Here is a 25114-nt window from a genome sequence, read left to right on the forward strand (position 1 = left end):
GAGTGCAGATTTTTATTTCTGAAAACAAAGCAAGCAGTCATGCAAAATTGAGTAAGAATAAAATTTTGCCTGTATTTAACTTTTTTCCTAAGATGATTAGATCTGCCTCTCCCTTTCTCCCCCTTCCCAAAAATCTAGGAACTGTTTCTTCTATCTATAATATTCACAGTATACCATATTCTCAGGAGTTTGATATTAAGTAGAAAGTCAGCCACCTGTTTTTCAGCTAGAGGTTTTATTATCTGCTCCATCTTCCTGAAGAAAGCTACTCCTCCCTTCAGTACCAATATTTTGGGTACAGGTATTAGTACTGTTAATGCTCTATGAAATGTGTGAGATCTATGAGAAAAGTTTTACCAAGCTTACACTTTCTTTCTGAACAAATGATACAATGCATTCAAAAAAGCACTTGCATTCATTTTTTTAAAACATTTTTAGAAAAAACTTAAGAGAATTTTTCATCCATTGGGTACATTGTACACACTGTCTCTTTCCAATAATAAAAATACTCAGCTTCATTACATTAGCAATATCTGAAAGCATAGAATACAAACTGTCTCCATGCTTATATATCTACCCAAAGATCAATTAATAAAAAATAAAAGTATGCATTCACTTTCAACTATAAACTGAAAAACCTTTTGAGAATTCATATAAACTTCATTCACTGAAGACATACCATCATTCAACAAAAATTCATTATAACTTCTCAAACCAGCAGATTTTTCAAGAACAGTGCAGGTCTCTAGTTGAGGTGAATGTATGACTATCTCCATACATGGGGAGGGAGTAGTATTGCTCTGAAGGAGCTAAAACAATAAGTGGTATTTGAACTGCTGTTTGAAAGGTAGAGGCACTGGTAATCATTATTTCCCCTTGTTTGTTCAGGACCTTCCAACAAAATAAACAACCTTTTTGTGATTGGATTGACATGGTGTTAACAATGCATTTAATGCCCAAATCAGTATGAATACAGGTAAAGCTCCTACTAATACCAGTACCAGGATGTTAAAGCCACCTATTTTCTAAGCAACTCTAAACAGCCACACATTAAAAAAAAAGTCAGATCTTCCCTCCCTTAGCAAATAAAGCTAACATTCACTAGGCCACGTCATATAGCAACCACAGGTACTGTATGAGCCACACAGCCATCTGTTAAACACTTGCCTACAGTACCTGCAATCTTTTCTGCAATCTTAGCTTCTGTAGCTTGCTCTTGCAGTTCTAAGTCCAGTTTCATTGTCTTCAGCTCCTTGTCCTTTTCAGCCAGTTTATCTTGAAGCTGAATTGAACAAATGTACAGTAAGATTCTTATCTGTCTGAAACAGTCAACTAACAATTTTAACCAAAACAAAATTGCAAATAATAATTTCTTACACCCAACATACAAACACTAAGCATTACAAGAGAAGTTCAATTTATTATATTTATTTGCTTAAAGAACAAATGTTAAAAATATCTTTATTAACATTTGCCGTATCTTGTTCTGTGAAACAAGTAGAAATGTGCATGCCATTGTTTTTACTTGGGATTCTCTTCTTCAGGTATCATCAGCCTTCTTGCTAAGGAAGTTTAGAATTATATGGAATATAATGTGGGTGGTGTCTACATGAATAGCCTGTTTCCTACAAAGAATACTGAAATCACAGCCTGAAGAGACTGTGGTGTAAATGCATACTTTTTCATGTTCATCATCACATAGAAAACTGGTATTCTTTCACATATTGAGGTCTTTCTTTTAAACGGGTATTCACTATATCTATTCTTGGAGCGCTATCTGAACGTGCCATTGGAATAGTCAATGACACTTCATGGAAACACTATAGACTATTACTTTGTTTAGGGGCATGCAACCACAGCTAAGGCTAGAAGCAATGCAGTGTTCAAACAGGATGGAATTTCTTTCCCCTCAACAAAGAGAAGTTATCAGGGCACATTTGTTATGTGAGCCACATGTACAGAAGCCTCAGAAGCATGAGCTCCAGATTCTATTCACGAAGTCCTGGCTTTGTCTTTGGTCCTCCTTGGTTTTCATCCAGGGTGCAAGAACATATGTTACTGATAAAGAAAATCAGAGGGTAGGTTGAAAAGGGTTTTTTTATTCCAGAGAAATGGTTGTTAAACAGATACTAAGAATCCAAAATGTCAGGAAGCTGGTGACTGGTACACTAAAATAAACAACAAAACTAAATAATGAACAGTTTAAAATGTGTATTTTGCAACACAACCATAAAAAACTAAATACTGTGATGTATCTCAAGTATACCTTTTTATTTTTGGCCCTCAGAGTGTCCAATTCTTTTAAAAGGAAAGCAGTTTCTGTTTTTCCACCTAAATCTGCAGCATCCTTCCATGAGGGTATAAATTCAGGGAGCAGTCTGTTAGCCTTTCTTTCTATAGTGCTGTATTTAGGAAGGGAAATAAAAAAGAGAAAGAAAAATAACCTCTAGATACTATTGCCCAGACATTACAAAACTCAAGGGTTTCTTGTGCATTTTCCATGTTTAAGAGATGCTTCCATGAACAAATCTGGATATAACTCATCATCTTAAACTGAAATGTTTTCTTTCCTCAAATGTTTTCTTCCTTTCTCCTTAGAAGAAAAAACGATAAATTACATTGATAGTACACAAGACCATAATCTCCAATGCAAATCAATGGATTCAACATTTCCTGGGTTTTTCTAAATCAAGATATTTTATCATATATGGTAATTACAATCTATTTGGGGAAGGACAGATTGTGTGCAATTTATGTAGTATTTACCGTAAAGAGCTTTTTGCACATAGCTTTAGGATCCTACATGTAACATACTTGCAGATGAGATGGTTTACCAAGCACAGTGCTGTGGGAGATTAATCTAAGTGTTCAAGACCAGTCTGATTGCCAGTGGGAGTGGCATTGGTGAAGGGTAGGAGCAACAATCTTTGTCTGACTCTGCTGGGCTGTACTTAAGCAGTCAGGATTATATTTGGCTTGTAGTGCAGGATGCATTGCCCTAACGGCATATCTCAGTCCTAATGCAAAAAAAAGGCAACAAGACAATTGAAGAAATACTATGGATTGGGTTTGGCCCAATAAAACACCACCATAATAAAGATAAAACCAGGTGTAGAATCTGCTAGACAGGTGTGGAATTAGTGTATTTTTCAAAAGTATCTAATAGGGCTTTGCAGCCTTGCTACCATTTTCAAAAGCAACTCTGCCACTTTCAGTTAAGACTTGGTCTTCAGAATGCCTAAGTCACTCCAAAGTGGTAGCATTTTCCCTAGTCAGAGAATTATACCTTGTATATTATGACACATATAAAATGAATGTATGTATTTCTTAAGACTTCAGTAGTGGGCAATTGCACAGTACAAAAATCAGTCACAAGAAATTACCAAAATTAATCATGGAATGAAATGTTCCCAGTTTATATTACACTTTTCAACCATTTGGCTCTTCTCCAGATTCCTGTCAGAGACCATTACAAGGTATTACAGATCCTCATTTTCACTCCTCCAACTTCATCTGGACTTCACACTGCTTTATTCCTGCTTCCTACTCACTCATCACATTTAGGGTATGCAGAGCTTGTTGTGTAAAGCCACATATACTACTAGATTTCAGATATATTTTAATTCTGTTCAGGATGCATTTTCAAAATTTTCTGTAGAGGTAACAATCATTGAAATACTCACAGTATGTGACAAAAACCATTGCAATGATCATATTTTCTGTGAGTGCAAGAGAGAATACAATGGTGAAAAGCTGCATTCCATGAGGGAAGAAGTGCAGATATGGTGAGTTTCAGTAAAACGCTGACTTACTGATTCTTATGTGGGAAGCAAAGTTCCCTACTTTTATCCAAAAATCCGTATGCATGTTGTCTATAATTTGTACCTAGAAAACTACATATATGGATATTTCTTGGTTTTACCTTGATTCTTCAGGACCTGAATGACAATCATTTAGGACTCCTCCTCTTTGATTCTTTACTGGCAAATCTGAAAGTTTTGGTACTTCAGCTTCTGCCTGGATGAAAAATTCCAGGTTTTTTTGAGAATTCTGATAAAACTGTTCAACATAAAAGTCGTCTTTTTTCTGTTCCAAGATGTGTGTTTCTAATTGAAAAGAGAAGCAAACACATTTTTGTCATTTGGAAAATGAAGTAAAAACTTGAGATTTCTCATTCAAAATGGCTAGCTATATTCTTACTTGTAGCAGACAGGAAAAAGGAATTTACTTTCAGATTTACAGCTTCTTCTTCCCACTCAGGAATGAGACCTGTGTTACCCATAGCATGGATGTAGGAGTTACAACCTATTTACTGGATTTTTCTCGTGGAAACATGAGAAATTCATCACAATTTTCTAATCCTTCTTCCTCTTAAATGACTGCTTAAAATAATGCTGACTGTAAAAAATTATTTACCTATCTTTTGTAAAAGTCAGTTCTACTACAGTGAGACATGATGAATTTCTGCTATAAAGAGAAATTTTCAGGTTATTAACTAGATTCATAGTGAAGTCTCTTTCAAATCCATTTTGGCTACAAAAGGAGTATCAAGTTGCAATTAGCAACAATAAATTTAAACCCACACCACTCATTCCTGTAGAGTGTGAGGTACAGGCTCATATAACCAAAGAATTTGACCAATGCAAAACAGAAATTGTGCCAAAGGAAAAAATTATCTGATTAAAATGTTGAGAGTGATAGTCAGTTCTCTTAACCTTGGCTACTAGATATTTCTAGGACATATTTCTGATATCAAGGTATTTAAATGAAGGAAAAATCTACATACCACAAATGTTCTTTCATAAACTAAGAACAAGTAAGTTTTATTTATAGAATTATATTAAAAAATGAGAAAGAAGCAGCCTAAAAAAAGGAAAATGGAAAAAGGTGCATAGATTCTTCATTCTTTCATTTAGATTAGTAGAGAACAAACACTGGACTTTTACTTATTTAATAAAGTTAGTGTTTCCAAACATTTTGGATAAATTATAGGGTACACATTCTCTGATCCATCTTATAAGATTCTCCTCAAAAATAATAAGAAACCTTTTATACAGTTGAAATCAAGTAGAAATAGCCCTAAAATACACATCAATCAGTATCAAGGTGTCATGCTGCATGTTACGACATTCAAAGTAAAAAATAGTGAAGACTGTCCCTAAAATCTGTTGCAATAGATTCCTCTTTCCTTAAAGAAGGAAGGACACAGCCAATGGTTCAGGAAACAGCCCAAGAGCACTGAGAGTTGACTTCTGAATTGGCTGCAGTCAATTTAACAAGTTACACTAAAAAGCTATATGTTACTACCATGAGGAAAAAGCTATGGTACCCACTGCTCATCTGTATTCTCCTAATTAATTTCAACACTAACTTACTTGAATTCACTCTCACTATTCCTGTAATCTATAACCACTGATTTTTGGACTAGAGAAGCAACAGTCAATAGAGTATCAGAATTGTTGTTTCTGAGCACTAATAAACATGTGGGGACCATAACTTGATAAAACATTTGCCAGTAAGTGTAACAGTACTTTCAGCACTGTGATTGGAATGTGTTCCTCATATAATTTCACAGCTAGTACAGACATTGAACACAGGCCACAGTCACCTGGATTCTTTGAACAAATGTACACTGTTTCCACCAGCTTGAAATCCTTCAGATTTTTTGATCAGAGGTTTCCTTTGAAGTGCTGCTACATCTCAAAACTGGATTTGACCTCTTGCTCCTCCTTACAGTAAGTAGCAAGGATCTCTAAAGAAATACACAAAGGAAAAATGACCAAATGTACTCTAAGAACCTGCCTCAACTTGGAAGTGACAACAAATAAGGGGAAAATTCAAAATCCTCTCCAGGTGGTACTATCCGAAAACTAACCTAGTCTGAATTTCCATACTTGCAAAGCTTTTTATAGGGAGGAGTACACTTGACTGTGTTTTCCATTTGATTTATATTATAAAGATCTTCCTATGCAATGTCATCCTGTTCACTTCTCCAATCTCAGATGCATTATCTGTATATATAGTTGCAATTTATGCTGTTACACACTGAAGGGGAAGTGCAATGCTTCACTTGCCATAACAGCTTTTCCTCCTTTTCCTCTCTAGGGTGAACACTTATGCTATAAGCTGTATTTATGTGAAGTGTCTCAGCTGAAGTGTGTTGCATTCCATGAAAGAATTCAAGCACAATGTATCTGTTGCAATAACCAGTGACTGCATAGCCATGAATCTTTGTTCCTGGTTTAGCACTACTGTGCACTTCTTTGGTCCAGACTATATAAAATTTGGAGAAGAAAAGCCTCACTTTAGTGTGCTGAGATTTTTAGGTGACAGTTTAGGCTGCTTCTCTCCCCTTAGCAGGAGCATAATCAACCGAGTAAGGTTTTCTTCTTTTCACAGTTCTTGTTTTACTAATTTGGTGCCTTTAGTGCCAAGACTTAAAGTATTGTTCACAGGGTCACTGCAGTTGGCAGAGACCACTGGAGATCACCTTGTTGGCACCTCAATCATTTGTATCAAGAAGCTGTCATCAGTGGACTCCAGCAATTTTTCCAGATCACTTGTACCCTGCTATTGTACTTCAGTTCAGCAGATTAATTGCATCATTGTAGGCCCCCATGAGAACCAGGACCTTCTTCTGGTTGTCTGAAGATGGTCCTTGTGGGTTCCTTTCAACATGACAAACTCTGTGATTCTGTGGTATTTTATATTAGCATCAGGAACCTTTCTGTAACATTGAATATGAGCTGCCAAGAAGAAGCAAAGCTCTAGATGACAGGTTGAGTCAACTGATAGAATTTTATTTTTGAAACCAGAACACATCTGGATGATGTAGTACACATCTGCATTAGAATCTGCACCTCAGGGTAAATTCTCAGGCTATGCTAGGATGTAGGTTTTTATGCTTTCAACTGTAAGTTAATGCAGCTAAAAAAAAAAAAAAGGTAAAAATTTAGAATAGGACTAGACCTCTGCTGGCATTTATTAATGCTAATATTGCTTCTTTAAGCAATGTACATTTGCAGCACACCTTTTCATCCAGATTGAATTCCCTCAAGCACATGAGTAAGTCTAAGTAGCATCACAGCAAGCCTGCAAGTGCCATTCCCGGAAATGTTAGGTGAAAAAAAGATCTGTTTTTTCCCTACTGACTTTGTAAGAGAGAAAATGATGGCAGCATCTTCCACTCAGAACTGGAAATGCTCTGCTCAAGGGCATTATGGTGATAGGTTTGTACTCGTTTAATAAAGCTGTAAATTTTTTTTGGTTAAGATGCTAAATTTGTCAGTAGAATGCTTTGGGAAAGACATTTTGAACACTGTTAGATCAATCTTTATTTTTAAAACCACATTTTCACCATATAGCCCATTACCTCCATGGTACACTAAGCGGCAATTTTAATCAATGCACTTCAGTGCTTTTCCTCATGCCTCCTGCAAACCGTATTGTGCACTAATTACCAATGCTGCAGACACACACTGGGGAGTAAGTAGCATTTGCAATAATGAGGTTGCACAGGAAACATCAGAGAAAGGGTAAAACAGCCTTGCAAGCTTTGGCAAAAATTATGTAGATTTCATTAAGTGGTACCACCACCACTGATTCTAGTTCTTGATTATACTAAACAACTTATTTTCCATATAAAATAGCAAGTTCAGTAGCCCAGATTAGTATTTCACTTTAGGGAGAAGCTGAACAGCTGATCTTCTGTATGTATTTATCTTGAATGAATAGCTTGTTCACATTGAGGGAAAGAAAAGCAAATGTTAGGAAGAAGGAATATAAAGACACTAGAATTAAATCTGGGAATTGGTTGTAAGGGACATAAGGGGAAGATAATGCTGTAATGGCTTGAAACAGTAAAGTCAGAACAAAATTCAGTGTTAAGCTGGGAGTGGTTAAAAAGTCACGTAAAAACCATTGAAACTATCACAGTGTAGGCATCTACTATTTCTCATAGCTTCTTCTTGGAAGTGGGAGATTGGTACCAAGATGAGGGAAAGCACTGCATTAGAGAATCCTGCACCAACAGTGACAAGCGCACTAAAGGTGCAGATTCGGCTGGAAGACTAAGGAGGCAGCAGCTTCCCTTATTTTACCACTCAGCATACTCAGCAGTCCTGTTACCCAGCAGAAGCTGGGTGGGCACCTCTTTCTCCCCGCTTGTAGTCTTTCAGTGCCCCACTAGCCAAACTGCACTGATCAATCAGTTCAGAAGTTTGCAGGGGATCTCCATGGAACAAAAGTAAGGGAAAACAAATAAAACCCAATGGAACATGCACAGAGCAACTCAAAATACAGGACTGGCTACAGATCTGCCTGCAGATGAGTTATGGGGACATTGGAAGCCCTAGGCGCACCAAATCAGCTTCAAGTGCAATAGTATTTACTGCTTGCTACCTACAGCTTACTGGTATTTGTTTTAAGCTGGTCTGTGGCACAGACATAGTAAGTTCTCATCTGTCTGAAAAAGACTGCATGAGTGAACACCTAGAGGAATGGCAGTAAGAGACATTCTAGGAAAAAGAGAAAAAGCAACAAGGAAGAGAATGATCCATATACACCCTGGGAGCATGAGCAAAGCTTACTGCAAACAGTAGCTATGACACTGCCACACTTTCAGATTAAAAATGTGAAAAAATTTAGAACAAACCATTGTACTATATTTGAGGAAGTACAACATCAATTACTTTAAAAAACCTCCAAAATTCAGCGATTGACAAACTATAATTTATTGTTTATCATACTATCATAGAACTTTTTGGGTTGGAAGGGATCCTAAAGACCATCTAGTTTTGACCCTCCCTGCCACTGGCAGGGATGCCCCTCACTAAACCACGTTGTCCAGGATCCCTTCCAACCTGGCTTTGAACACTTCCAGAGACTGGGCATCCATAGGTTCTCTGGGCAACCTGGCCGAGTGCCTCACCACCCTCTGGGGTAAAGAACTTTTTCCTAATATCTAACCTAATCTCTCATCTTTTAGTTTAACACTATTCCCCCTTGCCGTGTCATATCTGCCTGTGTGAAAAAGTGCTCTCCCTCTTTTTTTGTAAGCCCCCTTCAAGTACTGGAAGGCTGCAATAAGGTCTTCCCAGAGCCCTCTCTTCCCAGGGCTGAACAACCCCAGCTCTCTCAGCCTGTCCTCATACATATTCTCTACCCCACTGGTACCTTCTGGGCCTCCTCTGGACCTCCTCCAACAAGTCCACATCTTTCTTGTGCTGGGAGCCCCAGACCTGGATGCAGTAGCCCACATGAGGTCTCAGAAGGGCAGAGTGGAGGGGTAAAATCATTTCCCCCTGATCTGCTGATCAGACTCCTTTTGATGCAGCCCAGAATGGCACTGGCCATCTGGGCTGCAACCATGTATTTTTCCTTCTCAGTCTAAACAACACAGCTTCAATGTCTATGGGGTTTTCTTGTGTTTGTATAATACCAAAAATTTTGAATTTCAAACGAGGGAATAGTCACTATCTAACAAAACTATTAAAGCAAAGAGCCACCCTGGTCCTATACTAAACTAACCTATTTCCACTGGAATAACAGGACACACTTCCTACAGTTTAAAAATACTTGATCTTGCCCCATCTGCAAATAACACATCTACCACAGTTGCTGCAATAACTATGTGTCTAAAAGCAATACTTTAGAACTCTACCTTCTTTTTATTTTCACTAGACTAATTGCTATTCCTTATTATTGACCTTCAAATTATCTAGATTTTTTTGTACATTAATAATATTGCAAATGTCACCTGATTTTCACTAATTTTTCAAGCTATGCAAATGAAATTAGTGCTAGGGATGAATATTCCTTCGTGAGCTGAAAATGATGAGTCAACCGTTTTGTCAAAAGTCAAACATTCATTCACCTGGCTATTTAACTACTGGAACTTCTACCAAACAGAATGACTGTGAAGATCTCAGTTGCTTGACAGTTCACCCTTTACTGAATGATTAAAAGGCATAAATCCTGAAAATGAGTGAGAACAAAAAAATAAGGATTTTATAGGCATAAATATGCAAAGAAAGAAAATTAGTTTGGTGGAAGAAATCCTACTGTCTGGTGTGAGTGAAAAGCGTTGGTTTAGGCTTTATGCATTTTCAGAATGCTCGTAATTTCCTTTTTCATTCATATTTCAGTTGACATGGATGCAATACATGTGATTTACATGCATATGTCAAAGGGTGTTCATTATTTTTTACTTTTTCCTTACTATTTTATCTCTCTTACAATATGCAAACAAATTTTCAGAGTTAATCCTAAGAAAAGTTGCTGTACTTAATTTTCAAGAAGAAAGTAATTCCTGTTTCTGGAAAACAATTACAAAAGCTCAGTATAAAAATACAAGGTCAGTAATATGTATATTCTCCAAAACAAACAAGAAGTGCAGCTTTACTTGTCTTTGGACTTACTACAGATTTACTTATATTAGCAATCATTTAGGCCCCTTCAGCGCAGTGTAGTATACTGAGAACTAATTACCTGTAACGAAGAGCAAATGGTTGTCACTTCATGACACCCTTTTTCTAATGTTTAAAGCAAACTGGGCAAACTTCAGGCTGATTATTCAGTAGGACTAAAATCTCACTAAATCACGTCTGCAGCACAGCAGAATGGCAGTCACAGTGACCTGACAACAAGCAAAGACTGAACTTGGAGTAGTGTTGCAATACAAAGCTAATTCCTTTTATTTCTTAGTGTTCTGCCCAGCCAAAACACCACATACAACCAGCCAAGCCCTTGCAGTAACAAAGAGGAAATCACCACATAGATGCATTCTATGCCCAGTGCCCTACCAATACATTACCGTGGTGCTCTACTGAGAGCATCATGGGACAACTCAGAAGAATGAGGAATATCAACTTACTTTTAAGTAACTCTAATCAGAAAGGTTATGGATTTATCTCTGAGACAGGATATCCACTGTAAAAAACAGGAGACAGAGGTTCACTGAAATAAGCCTTGGAAGCAACATTTTCTGGAAACCCTCATGGATATGTGTACCTCAGGGAGATTTTATTTTTGGGTGAGAACAGTCTGTAATGTTGAAATGTGTAACAGTGGCTGGTGAATAACATTGTCACTTTATGCCGTAACTTCCATGGACAATGAGGACTGACTGTTCCAGATACACCAGCGCTCTGGCCCTGGAACACATCTAGGACAGGTAGAACCCATGGACTAAAGTGAACTCAACAGACATCTTGGAGGGATGGCCACTGACCATGGAGAAAATACTTGTGTTCATGTATCTATCTAAATATGTATATATGTGTATGTATGTATATGTGTGTGTGTGTATATTTATGTGCATATAGTTGGAAGGTGTAGGATATGGGCATGATGCAGATGGTAGAAAATAATGGGTGAATAATGTTCTGCTTCCAGCCAGGCTGGGATAATTTTTGCAGGAGCCAGGAGAGGGCATGGCTAGGACACGAAGGTTATTCTATATCACTTCATGTATTGCTGGGGGTGGAGAAAAGGGAGTCCACAGAGATGGGGTTCCTTCTCCCGTTGAGAAAATGTGACAGAGGAAACTGTCTGGTATAGTCTATTACCAGCAGGGGTGGTAGTGGTGGGGCTTCCCTGTGAATTGTTTCTTTCCTTATACCCTCTGTCATTAGTATGGTTGCTGATACTGCTTGTTTTCTTATCTCATGGTTGTTACCAGTAAGTAGTTCTTATCTCAAACCATGGTATTTGCCTTTTGTGCCTCCAGCTGGAGGGGGAAGGGGGAGCAGTGTGTGGTTTTAGTGGAAGTACTAAATTGGAGAATACCACTTCCAAACCATGGCTGAAGAAAAAACTGCCCAAGCCCAAGGCGCTGTATCCACACTGCATCTCGGAGCTTGTGCTGCCCCACTGGTGGCCCTTCCTGCTCGTCTCCTCCTCAGAGACCTCAAATTCTTCTCTATGCTACCAGAAAGGCTTTAGAAACTAATTTTTATTGGACGTGAAGAAAAAAATACCATCTTTACTTATGAATGACAAAATAACATTTACACAATCAACAAATTAGGATAACTAACTAAAATGGTATTCTTTGACACTGCTTTATGGTGATAATTTTAATTCCCGTGACAGGTTAGGTTACAGTATTTCTGTATTAGAAGACAGATGTGCAGTGTGCAATATATACAAACTTGCTGGAATTTTAATATTAGGCAGAATAAATGAAATAACCTTTTTTTTTTTAAATTACACCATTCTAATAAAGAGAACTTCCAAATGATTAAAACTGTTCTAGAAGTCAGCTAGGTGAACAGAACAATATATTCAAATGCTTGATCTCTGCCTACAGCTAATCATTTAAGTTGTCAAAAAAAATAAAAAGGAAAGAGAACAATATATTCTTATTCGAACTTTGTTGAGAAAGTTATCTGCAAATAAAATAAGAACAAGCAAAGTTGTATTATGCATTAATGTTTTTGTTTGTTCTATATTCCATAACACATATATACACACAACAAAAAAAAAAGAGGCTTGAACATTTTTGTCTGCTAAAATAAAGACAAAATTCAAAAGTTTAATAGTTCATTTTTTTCCTTAAAGAAATTTAAAGAGAACAGTGAATTCTGTGTTAGCAATTTAAGGGGGGGACATCTGCACTACTTTGAATGCTTCTATATTCACCTTTACATGAGTAGAACCCTGGCAACACCCTTCATAAAGAAACAAATTGAGAAGGAAATTAAGAACAGTTTGAGTTATTCTGGCAAAGACAATTTTTTACAGTTCTCTGAGGATTCTGACTATTTTAGTAATGATGTTTCCTTTGCCTGTCTCTCATTAAGTCTTTGGTCCTCCTCTTTTGCATCTAAACAGCGATTGTGTAGAAACTGTTGAATATTTAAAATAGAAAAATGCTTCTCAATCTTTAAAATATGTGTCCAATCATTACTTTGGTATTCACTGCAGTTAATCATGATGCATTTATTAATGTGTAAATATCAGACATTTCCTTTGGTGTTCCACTCTCCGTTGGCAATTCATTAACATATTGTTATTTTAAAATATTAGTCTCTGAGAAGCCATCAGATTTTGATTGGATTGGTCTCACACTTGAAAAAGCATTTTTATATTCTGAATGCATCAAAACAGCAGAATCTCTAGGCAGATACTAAGTGGGATTCACAGAAACACAATGTTAGTTCTAATGGATGGATGATTGTGTTTGGTCTTTTGAAACTTTGAAGTATAGGTAAGTCTTGATCACACAAATTAATAAATCCTAAAGCTGGAGTTAACAATAACCATTACACCCAAATTCTGCAGCTTAGCCCAGCCAATTTTTCAAAAGGTCAGGTTGTGAACTGGAGAAGATCAGGGAGGTCCACCGCATAGCTTTGTTGCCAGGCATCTCTCGTCTGGATTGTTGCAGGCATTTATTAGTATTCGTCAGCAGACTCAACAAAGCAAACAAGAAATTCAAGCACGAATAATAAAATGAAATGCTGCTATATAACCCTTTGTCATTCAGCAAATATGGGACTTTTTAGCTACATTGTTCCTAAACCTGGGTTACTACTTTAATTTTTCTCCACAGTGCTGACTGAATGAGTATGCATGTGTGTTAAATGCAGAGCTCCCTTAACAACTGCAGGACTGCCATTTAATCTGTTGGTAGATGGACCATTTCCTGTGGGAACTCTAGCTATGATTTCCAGATCCACCAAATAAATCTCAGATTAAGATTCCAAATGAAACCTGCCTTTGGCAGATAAAAAATGTCAAGATGGATATAAACAGTAAAATTATAAATTATCTAGGTGTTGCACGATGACTTGATGTGCGTTTTTTGTTTACACTTTCCCTGATATCACAACTATACAAGGCATTCATCAAATGTCACACTTTCATAATACTGGAGGCATCATTAAAACTGTTTGGCTAAGGACCTTGAAGTGTTTAAGCAGTAGCTCAAAAGTATATTTGTGCAAAGTAGAAGAATAAATTTACATATCAGCAGCAGCTCATAAGGGATGGGTAAATATTCTGTTTATCTCTCATTGTAATTCAGGTTAGTTTAAATACAGGGTTTCAGGATATCATTACAGCCTATATGGAGTCATTACATAATTTCCAAACATAGTGTCTGCTGGAGTTTTACTAAGTATGCTGTGTTTATGTGTTCTAAACCAGCTAAAAACAAAGTAAACCCTTCCACTGCATTTGTCTTTTGCTATTGTCATATCATACAATTGCTTTTCACATATAACCCCTTTCATTATCTAAATCTTAATGATCCAGAACTCCCTTTTATCTAGACAGGGTCATGTTTCCTGATGTTCATTAATTATAGCAAAAATTCTCTTATCCAAATGTACTCAACCTCTCCTACCACAAACAAACAACTAAGACTTTGCTGAATTAGAGTTCTAAACAAAATCTCAGGAAACTGCAGCTTTAGAAGTGAAAATAACTGTAATTTTGTGTCTGACATAAAAGAAAGATCACTCTACATAAAGTGCCCATATGACACCTTGTCTTCACACTCTTTATTCCAAGTAATGATCTACTGAAGATGCAGGTGAACTCATAGAAAAGAGTCTTCAATGCACTCCCTGAAGGAGTTTTTTCTTTTAATAAAATTTTTGTTCTGTTTTTGCTCTTAAGCCACATTCTAGCTGTTATGGAACCACAGTTAATGAAGGTTTCTAAAGAAGAAAATAACCAAATTGCTCTTGCACTTGCGCTAGGTCTTCTAAAGCTCCTTCTGACCCATTACTTAAAAATTACTGTGGCAGTAAGTGCTGTTCTCTCTGAAGCACATTTCAAGACATTCTGAAGTTAGGCTGCACTCATATTTTTTCCACACTTAAGTGATTCAAAGTGTAATACTTCAAGGTGTGCATGCCCCCATCTTTAGTGGTTGCACCACTCAGTGCAGATAAGGCACTACACATTTTGAGTGCACTGTAAAGGTTTGAACAAAGTCGGTATTCACAATACTGCAGTGAGTCAAGAAAATCCTGGATGCCTAATTGTGCTTCTGATGAGGAGCCTTTCTGCGTATAGCCTGGCCAAAAATGCACTGTATTCAACCACCCAAAATGTACAAGGAAAGAAATGGGATGAAAAAAGGAGAGATGAGAATTTATGCACATGAAAGGGTGATTCATGGCCAGGCTTTGCTAAAGAAGATTTGGGAAGGGCTTTCCCACATGGGTGTGTCCTTCAAGCTTGCGCAGTGGACTTTTTAGGGGAGGCACAGTGTGCACGGAACTGGCCCCATCCTTTGCTCCTGAGGTTCATCTGCCATGACCGAGCGAGCTTGGATGGTGAGAGTGAAGTCCTCAGGACTAGAACCTACAGCCCTTGGTATTCCCAGGAGGTCTCCCATCCAAGTACTAACTGGGGCTGACCCTGTTGAGCTTCCGAAATCGAACAAGGTCAGGCGTCAGGGTGGCATGGCTGTAATTAAAGGGTTATTATATGCACTGGAAAGACCAAGTAGTATTTGATGATTTTTCAGTTATCATTAGCTCATTCTTACCTTCTAAGCCATGTCACACTATTCCCTCTTTTTTCATGGAAAATGTTTTCTTCATCTTCCACACACAGTGTTGCTCAAGAGTTAGAGGCCAGTCTTCCTATGTTTTACTTAGGAAAGTTCACCTTTTTAGCCTCTTTTCTGCCTTTTACATCATAGAGAGAAACCTGCAACTATGCTTGCCACTGGCAAGGGGACTTCTGACAGCTAGTGAGTTTGATGCTGACAGCACCGCACAGATTGCAGGCACTGATCAGTTAAGCCACACAGGTGGAGAGGACTCTGCCTCTCTGCATATCACGTAGATTCTTTGGCATACACATTTGTGCAGTAGCCAGGCCTTCTTTCTTTCTCAGGTAAACAGCACTCTTTATTGCTAAAAGAGGATAGGATAGGGAGAACAGGTTTACAGTATCTCCTGTTGAGGAACATAAAAGAAGAAACAGATTTGAGTACATCAAGTATGGTTTATTCTGCCTCTATTACAACCTTGGAAGAAGGGCTTTAGATTTACTTTTAGAGTGTTTACAGCTGTAGTGGGTATATTCTGGAGAAAGAGGAAGCAGCACTTTTACCATTACCTGCTTTTTGACCCAATTAGAGATTCAAATGAAAAACCTTTACAATGCCATATTACTCTCAAAACTTTCTTTCCCCATTCATCTTTGTGTGTGTCAAAGTCACACAATAGTAATTACAGACAAAAAGGTCCTTGTAATTACTATTACAAAAACAAATCCACAGAAACCCCCATTACAATCAATGACTAGAAAAGCTTTCCACTTCTGATAAGATAGTCAAAGTTTGTAAAAATGATGATTCATTTTATTTAACCTATACATATGACTATACATTTCCTCAACTACCACAAATGTAAAAAAAAATCCCAAAACACAGCTCTCCACCAAACAGAACACTTCTATTCCAAATTTCCCCACACAAGCTCTATTCTGCAGTTCTGTTTTAATCTGCATTATCACATCTCTTTAAAGCTGGTCTCCTCTGAACTAGTTTCCAGACACACAATTTTAAATATTTATAAGCTGTGCAAGCATTCTTTTGAAGTTAAATGGAAAGTGTCTATACAGATCACAACTAAGAGTTGCCACAAAATTCCTTTGAGTGAAATTGCTTCACTGGCTTAGATTTCAATACGTGCTTTAAGTAGTGGTTTAGAAATATATATGTTGAATTCCATGTTTTAAAAAATATAATAACCATCTTCTAAGAAAGCAAAACACTTTGCCATTAAAACTAATCAACCTCTTACCTTGTTTTAGGAATTTATGAATAACAACTATACAGTGGTTTGTTGTCAAAACAGACCAAACAGTACCTGATATTCTAGGGCTTCTCCTTCCCTATCCTGAAATCATGGATGCTCAGAAATATGACATAAGCAAAAACATTACAACAGTGAAAGACTATATAACACCAGGAGTGTAGCTGCACCCATTCAAACCTGGTACATGATATGAGTCAAATGAGACACAAATTTAACTCCAGTATTTGCAAACTCACCACTTTCCTATCCTAAATCTTTTGGAAAACTGCCATATTGAGTCCTGAATGTATATGTAAGGATAAAAATCACCCAACTTCAGGTTCTCTCTTGTGGTTTCACAGTATTAACGTTTGTGTAGTTTCCATCATGCATGTCAACCCTGCTAAAGTAACAACTCCACCCAGGTGCAATGTGTTTCTCCATCCCCACCACCACTGCAATGCAAAGATATGCACCTATTTGCCAACACAAATTTATTTGTATAGTGGAATACTATTTGGGGGTTTCTAGCTTGGATCCTGAATATTTTTTATTTTGAAATGACATAGTCTTCACTTGTCTGCTGCCAATGTTTCTGGTACATTCTCTCAAGTATGCTTAGAGAGATAAGAAAAAAGGCACTAACCTCCTATTAAAAAACAGGTGCTGTGGAAATAAACAGTACATTTAAATTAGATGCAAATACACAATAACAAACCTTGCACACAAACCGTTCTTAAATTCTTCCTAATATAACAGAACAGAGACAAAGTCTTCAATCCACACAGGGATATTCCAAACAACTCAGAAAGTTAAAAAGAAAATCTCACCTATCAAACGCTTCAGATATACTCCTCTTAAACACTACCTTTCTTTCAAGTATTTTATTTTATAACATCTATTAACAGGTTACACATTATCCCACATAAGTGCCATAAACCTACGACTTCTCTGTACGTAACGTTTTTGCTATTTTTTAAAAAATCTCATTGCTTGACTGAATTTTTATCTAATCATCTGAATTTAATCTGATTTGCTTTACCATCCTTATTTGCTGGCAAATAATTTAATCTCCAACATTTCAGTATGTTATTAAAAATTTTGAATAAATCATTATAGGGTTATTCTAAACCCAGCATTTAAAATTACAAGTTACAAGCAAGGAACATCTAAATATAGTACAGTATCAGACACACACAGGAAAGATACCACAGATGACAAAGCAAGCAGAACAGAAAATGGTACACTCATCAATATAGACATTTAAACACGAAAAGTTGCTGTGATTTTAGTAATATAATGAGAAAAAGGACCAGAATGTCTCTCAAGGGCACTTACTGAACATTATGTTGCTGAATTTTACCTATCATCTTTTTGATACGTAAATGTAATTTAGTTGTTAATACACAAAAAAATTCTAAGAAAAAAAGAAATTCCTCATCCAAACCAGTATGACATGACATTTACCCATAACCCCTTTTCCTAACTCCGAGGAGTGAAAGTATAAAGAATTACATGACTTACTAAGATTAAGCTAAAAAAAGTGTATAAATTTTGACTGTATAACAACTTCTACTGGATACATAAATCCCAAGAAATAGCTTTCTAAACAGGTAAGAATATTGATTTAATGCATCGGAAAAATAATACACATGAAACTCAGTAAATATTCAGTTTTTAAAAAAACTGTGAGCAGCAGCAGAACACCATTTCTTGCAATTAGACAGAAAATATTTCACAGAGAACCACTTTATAGTAGTCACTTGCCTACTTTGGAAAAGTTAACCTTTTGAACCATTCCTAGGGTATGCTGACACCTAAAGGTCTAAAAATACTAAATCTGACTAAGCCATTACATATTTAAATCATCAGAATACAATTCTCTGCTGTTACTCCACCATGACTGCTTTTATTTACAAACCATATGCTTCAAAAACTTTTTAACTTCACTCAGTAGCAGCTCAAAATTCCATAAACTAAACAAGGTCTACAAGAAGTTTATTTTACAGAATAATATAGATTGAAATTACTTTGCATATGAAAGAAAAGCATCATCTCCAACATGGAGCTTTTCTTTTTTCTTCTTAACAGACTCTTCATGAGGAACTTGACATTTATTATCTTTTGAGAGAGAATACACAGCATAAAATTAAACAAAAGGAAATATACAGGATGCTATCAGGCTCTGATATAGAGGGAAACTTTTATGTTAACACACCTATTCCATTTTGTCTTTTTTTAACCTCGATATAGTCACTCACTGGAAAAAATTCATCCTTAACTGAAGGTCTCCTTTCTGAGTCTTTCCCTTTCTTCTTTCTACACATTATTATCTATTCACAAACCACTTTCTGACAATTTTCTTCTGCAACGTCAGTCATGTATTGTACTCTCAAATTCAGTGGGTTTTTTTTCCCCTTAGGTTTCTGCCATGAAACATAGAAGAATGTACCTATGTACAGTTGTGTTTGGTCAACCAAATACAAATAAAAGACTTTTCTATCCTCATGGAGGTGAAAACTCCACAAATCACAGAAGTTCCAAGTTAATCAAGGCCCACTTTACCTCCAAGCCTTACCTTACTGTCTACATTCAGCTGAGATATTAATGAGAAACTAGTTAATATTAGCAGATGGCTTAATCATGCCCTAGCCATGAATGAATAACCAAGAAAGTTACTTTAAGACAGACCTTCAGATTTTTGTAAAACATTAGGAAAAAATGTTGGAAAGTAAAATGCAATGTTCAGACCAAGAATTTAAATAAGACTTCTCAAAGTTATACAAAAACATTTTCAATAATCCAGAAAATAAGGATGAAGGTTTACATTCCTGGAGCTGCCCTCTTGTTACCCCAAGGGGCAGTGTGTGGTTCTGGGAGGTTTTTTTATTTCTTTTCTTCCAAAGTCAGTCATATATCAGCAAGAACAAATACATTCCAGTCACTGCCTAGCACTGGTACAACACCAGAGGATCCCTATTAATATCTTTAAAGTCCCTACCTTTTGACAAGTTCTCCATTTGTGCTTCTGAACTTGTTTGATCTGGCACTGACTCCAGTTTTTGCTAGAAGATTTCAGAGCTAAAATAAAGCAAAGTCTAGATAAATAAACTTGGAACAATATAACACACCTATACTTTGCATTCATTCGATGGAAAATTTACAAGACAAATTATTTAAAAAGACTTATAACAGGACAAGTCTGCATACTTTAACAGTCAGTGAAAAATTGTATTTCTCAGTAAAATATTTTTCTTCACTCATCTAATTTTTTGTAATTGTTTGGTTCAGCTTTCTGCTCCATGTAACACCTTTGTTACAATATTTGCTTTTTCTTCTAGAGTCTGGTCTTGGAAGTACATGTTACTGAGCACAGTCCTCCACTAGAGGCAATGAGACTGCTCACTTTGGTAATTACTACAGATGGTGGTAGTACTTCACGTTACAGCATTCTTTCTTCAGTTTTAATTTCCTAGATAAAAGTGGCTCTAGATAAAGTGGCCCATGACTACTCCAACTCTGAATTTGCAGGTCTTTCTAAAAAGCCAAATAATGCATCCTGATATTTGCACACATATTGGTTCAGACTATAGTTAATTACACTGTTGCAGTATTTCATACAATCAAAGATCTTCAAGAAATAACCCTCAATATTCAAAAATAAGACCTTCAGTAAAATGTCATCCCTATCAGGTATCATTTTAGGTATTAAAATATATGCTTCCTTCTGTGTTAAAAATTTGCTATACTCAGTATCTCAAGGAAATCTAAATAAATTTGTAATCTTGCTAACACAGTATGCTTACCGCAAATTTTATTACTTACTCAAGAACCTTTTTTAAAAGTATTGTACAAAGGACAATTTTTCATATTTAACTAAGCAGTTGTGTTTATTTTGTATATTTCCCCTGCTATATTTTGTTTACACTTATTAAAAAGGTACAACATATGTCTTGAAGAGACAGTGGCTGGATCATGAAAACACTGAGAGTTGTTATTGTGCTGAAAAATGTAAGTTAAAAAAAATTTAGGTACATCTTTTAAAATTCAAGTATATTATACCAAGACACATGTTCTAATTAACAAAGCAGCAGAAGTTCTTTTTCTATACAACATCAAAAAGACAGAAGTTTTCACTTTTATTTTAAGATTATAAACAAATTTAATTTACAAACACTTAAGATTCAACACTAACATTTACATTTAACATTCAAGAAATACATATTTAGCTCAACTTTGTTGTTGACTATAAATATGCATGATAAAAAAAAGCATAAGATTTGATGTGCTAAGGTCTTAAGAAAAAATAACAACTTCACCTTATACCGTGGAACACTGAGTTCCTTACAATCAAATGAAGGCGTTTGCTTTTTCAATTCTGTGTAGCTGTGTTGATTTGAAGTTGGCAATCTTTTCCGAAGTTCCTCATTTACTTTTGGATTAGCTGAAAATATAGAAGGTTATTAATATCAAGAAATAGGTTTCTGTCAATGAAGCCATTTCCCTACATATTGCACAAAAAGGTTCATAATAATTGCAGTACTTTAATAAGATACTCATATAGCAAGACATGAAGAAAATATGGTATTTAATAACCTCTGGAGTATTTTAAAACATGTCTTAGGGCCTTAATGTGCCTAGTAATATACTATTTAAAACCATAATTTTATCCCTCCACAATATACAGTCATTCTTCCTCACCATTTACCCAGCTAATGAATGCCAGCAATTAGTAAAATGTAATCCCATTGCACAATCATTTTAATGCTTTTAGCACTCAGAAAAGTAAACACCAAATTAATACTGCTCAAGCCATATCAGATCCTAGTTGGAAGCAAGCAATTATAGTTCAGCTCCTCAGGTGTAATTAAATGATTGGAATGATTTAGTTCCATAAATGCAAGTTAATTCATAAGCAAGCAACAAATATACTGGGAGTAATTACAAGAAACATTGACAGTCTAAGCAGGGCATGAGCCTTCCTGTACCTGATGTAGGAAAATGCTGCCCTCTCCCGGACATAATAGAGTATGGCACAGGAAAAATTGGTGACCGAAGTCAAGAGACTTTGTCTTTACAGGTGAAATAATTTCTGCTAATTAATAGGAGTTTACATAGAGAAAATAAAAAACATTGTTGATATCAGATGAAGGTCACCTATCAGTCAAATGGAAAGATTTTTGGGGCTACCTAGGGTTTGACGCTTAATTTCCCCATAATTAGAAACAAAAATATTACTAAAGAGAACAAAATATTCCAAACTCTAAGTATTTAAACTGGTTGTTCCAAACACAAACTCTGCAATAGGCAGCTGCCTTGTGTGCAACACCTACACGTCATTCAAGATGCATCTTCACAGTGGGTACTTTGCACATAAGGTATTTTTAGAACCAAAACTGATTGAACCATCATTATTCAGTCAGTGTTAAACTTCACCACCACAACAATGAGAAGCTGGCCATGAAGGTTTTCACACAATGAATCACCAGAAAAACTAAATACAATTATCCTAAATCTTTACTTTCTCTTGAAGACAATCTCTTAGTAATAAAAATGTCTAATAATAAAAAAGAAATTAAAGCTGGAGATTAAAATAAAGTGTACTGGTAGACTGAGACAAAACTGAGAACACAAAATGAAACCATAACCCAAATGCTAGAGTTAATTTTAAATCTGGAGTTAATTTCTTTACTCACTATCTATTTATTCAACCCATGCTAGTGTTAAACTACTTGAGTATCATGAAAGAAAGTGAAAAAAAATCCTTATGTGTTGAATAAAAAATGCAACAGTCACAAAAAATTCATACTTAAGTACAAAACCACCTGCAAATATGAATACCAATTAGCCAGGGTCTTCCTAATAATGAAAGAAATCTCAGATCTAAGTATTTTGGCCACTACAGAAATAACAAATGCTTCCAAGCACTGCATATAGCAATATGGGAGAAAATCCACACATTATGGTCAGTATGTAACTGTTTTTCACACCGAGAACTGTAGGAAAGCTTGATTCAAAAGCACCTGATCACTGTAAAAGCCTGAAATTGTTCTTTACCAATAGTACTTAGACATCAAGATATTTATTTCTTCCAGATCTTGTTGTATTTCAAAACAGACCCAAGCTGTGAAAGTAACCTTCACTTTTACTTACTGTGAAAATGAAATAAATTATTTTAAGAAGTCATATTATTAAAAGTTTAAAATGTACAGCACATTTGCTTTGCCCTTTGATGTCACAGTCCTATTTTTCTATTCAAATCTTGTACACTGTAAGTTAATTGCTTTTGGAAACTACTTATTATTCATGTAAAAATTAATGTGCCAATGTGTTTAAATCCTTTTAAATGACCATTCATGCATCTTTCTTCTTTAAGTACCAATGAAATCTGCCAAAGATATCAATGCAAGATGGTCTTAGACAAAGTTCTAATATAGATTTTTTTCTGCTAGCATAAGATTTTCATTTTTGTCAACTTTACTTAAATTCCATTAATTTTTTAAGCTGCTTTTAATAAATTCACAAGTAAAAAATTTTAGGCTCCATAGTCTGTCATTTGTGTTCCAGCTGACTTTATGAATATTAATAACAGTGTTATCCTGATTAAATAGGCTTCATATAAAATCCCTGTGAATCCTATAGCTCAGACATCTAATTTTTTCCAACTCTTTATGAATTTGGATTCAGACATTAAACTGGAAAAAAACCTTAAAAAAGAGATTCAATGGTATGTCGGTGTACCCTTAAGCAAAAAATTAGATGTTCTAATGATTCCAAATAATTAAAATTGATAGGATCACATACTGAGATTTCAGGCTTTCTGTAAACACACAACATATTTTAACTCTAGTGAAAACATCAACACTTCAAAGAGAAAGTATTAAGAATCTATCATAATATAGTAACACCTGTCCTAATGCTTACCTTAAATAACAGATGATATAATCTTAGATTTTCATATATGGAGTGTGACTTGTAGAAGCATTTCCCAAAGAGAAAGAAATTAGTGGATGCCTAATTACATAACCATACATGTGAAATACATGAACACTCTAGTTTACCATACATGCCCAGTGAAAAACAGTATTAGCTTTTAAAAGGTTTATACTTCAAGAAAAACAACATTTTTTTTAAAGAATGTCAAATTGAAGCACACAGAAAATATGGATATTATCCTATGAGACTTATGCAGTGTCAACTGTCAACTTCTTTACATGTTTATATGTTTGAATTATTTACATCTGTGACAGACAAAAATGGAAAACTAAACTCACTGCACTGCCTTCACTTCTTCTATACAGAGGTAACTGAAATGACTAGTTCCTTGTCCATTCAGGGATATATTCTGGAAAGATGGCCATTAAAATACTTTGCTTTCCAGTACCTTGGAATATGCATGGAGTTTAGGAGAAAAAAAACCTCTAAACAAAATAATGACTTATTCAAAAGGATAGCTTTCCAGTTCTGGTTCTAACTATTCCTCAACACAAACACTAATAGGAATTAAATAAAAACAAGATATATACAAAAGTAACATACATCTGCAAGGCAGGAAGCATATAGTGCTTTATTTGTGCATTTTTGAATACTTTTTGTTACATCTGTAGCAATATTTCCACTCTGAGGGAAAAACACCAAACTCTGGAGTGTCTGCAGAATAAATACTATGCAAAGGAGCCACCCAAAATAACACCAATCCCACAAGAGCACCAGAATAACACTAAAGCCAATGCTTTCCCTCCCTAGGTAGGACTGAGAGGGACTGAGAGGTCCATCTTCCAAGCTAGAGTTCAGTAATTGACTCCCCATCCTCGGGAACTGAAAGGGTACTGAGACCATTCCATATGGAGAACCAATGATTGCAAACCCCCATTCCTTGGTCTTGCCTTGACAGGGTTTGAAGTCAACCACTGAATCATGGCCTTAGCTGCTGTGACAGGATGCAAGCACTTGCTGGTGTCAACTGAATTCATCTCTTCTTCACTGAAAAGTCCTTATTTTCATAAGATTAATTATATTACCAGGATCTCCTAAAATATCCTGAAACGTTTTGCCTCAGGACATGCTAAACTAAAAAACTTAATTTAGGAGCATACGCCACATAAAAACCAGCTACCCTCTCAAAGCATTTCCTTAGGGAACAAACAGTTTTCGTAGCCCAGGTGGATGTCAATTTTTGATGCAATGATACACTCCTCCAAAAAGAGTCACATTTCCTCTCCATCTTAAGAAACTTTATGGCAAATCAGAAATCTAAGGTAATGTAAAGTAAGTTAAAATTAGCTTTGGGCAGTTATAAAAACACTAGTCAAAGGATAACTGAAATAGCCACTTCAAGTATTTGTTAA

General features: G+C 35.9%; 1 protein-coding gene across 7 annotated transcripts in view; it reads right to left on the bottom strand.

The window, feature by feature from the left end:
* The window catches only part of MIPOL1 (mirror-image polydactyly 1), a 184082-nt gene that overhangs the window by 133526 nt on the left and 25442 nt on the right, over window positions 1-25114 (bottom strand). For all 7 annotated transcript variants that reach the window (XR_011698027.1, XM_071557903.1, XM_071557896.1 and 4 more), the window contains exons 2-6: window positions 21086-21210; window positions 19768-19847; window positions 3923-4106; window positions 2267-2402; window positions 1177-1282 (exon numbers count right to left, since the gene is read on the bottom strand). Coding sequence is in view for 6 of the 7 variants with exons in the window: in XM_071557903.1 (XP_071414004.1) it covers window positions 1177-1282; window positions 2267-2402; window positions 3923-4106; window positions 19768-19786 (445 nt within the window). In the remaining variant the exon portion in view is untranslated. The remainder of the gene's footprint in view (window positions 1-1176; window positions 1283-2266; window positions 2403-3922; window positions 4107-19767; window positions 19848-21085; window positions 21211-25114) is intronic.

Source organism: Pithys albifrons, chromosome 6 (assembly GCF_047495875.1).
Source record: "Pithys albifrons albifrons isolate INPA30051 chromosome 6, PitAlb_v1, whole genome shotgun sequence".
Lineage (NCBI taxonomy): Eukaryota > Metazoa > Chordata > Aves > Passeriformes > Thamnophilidae > Pithys > Pithys albifrons.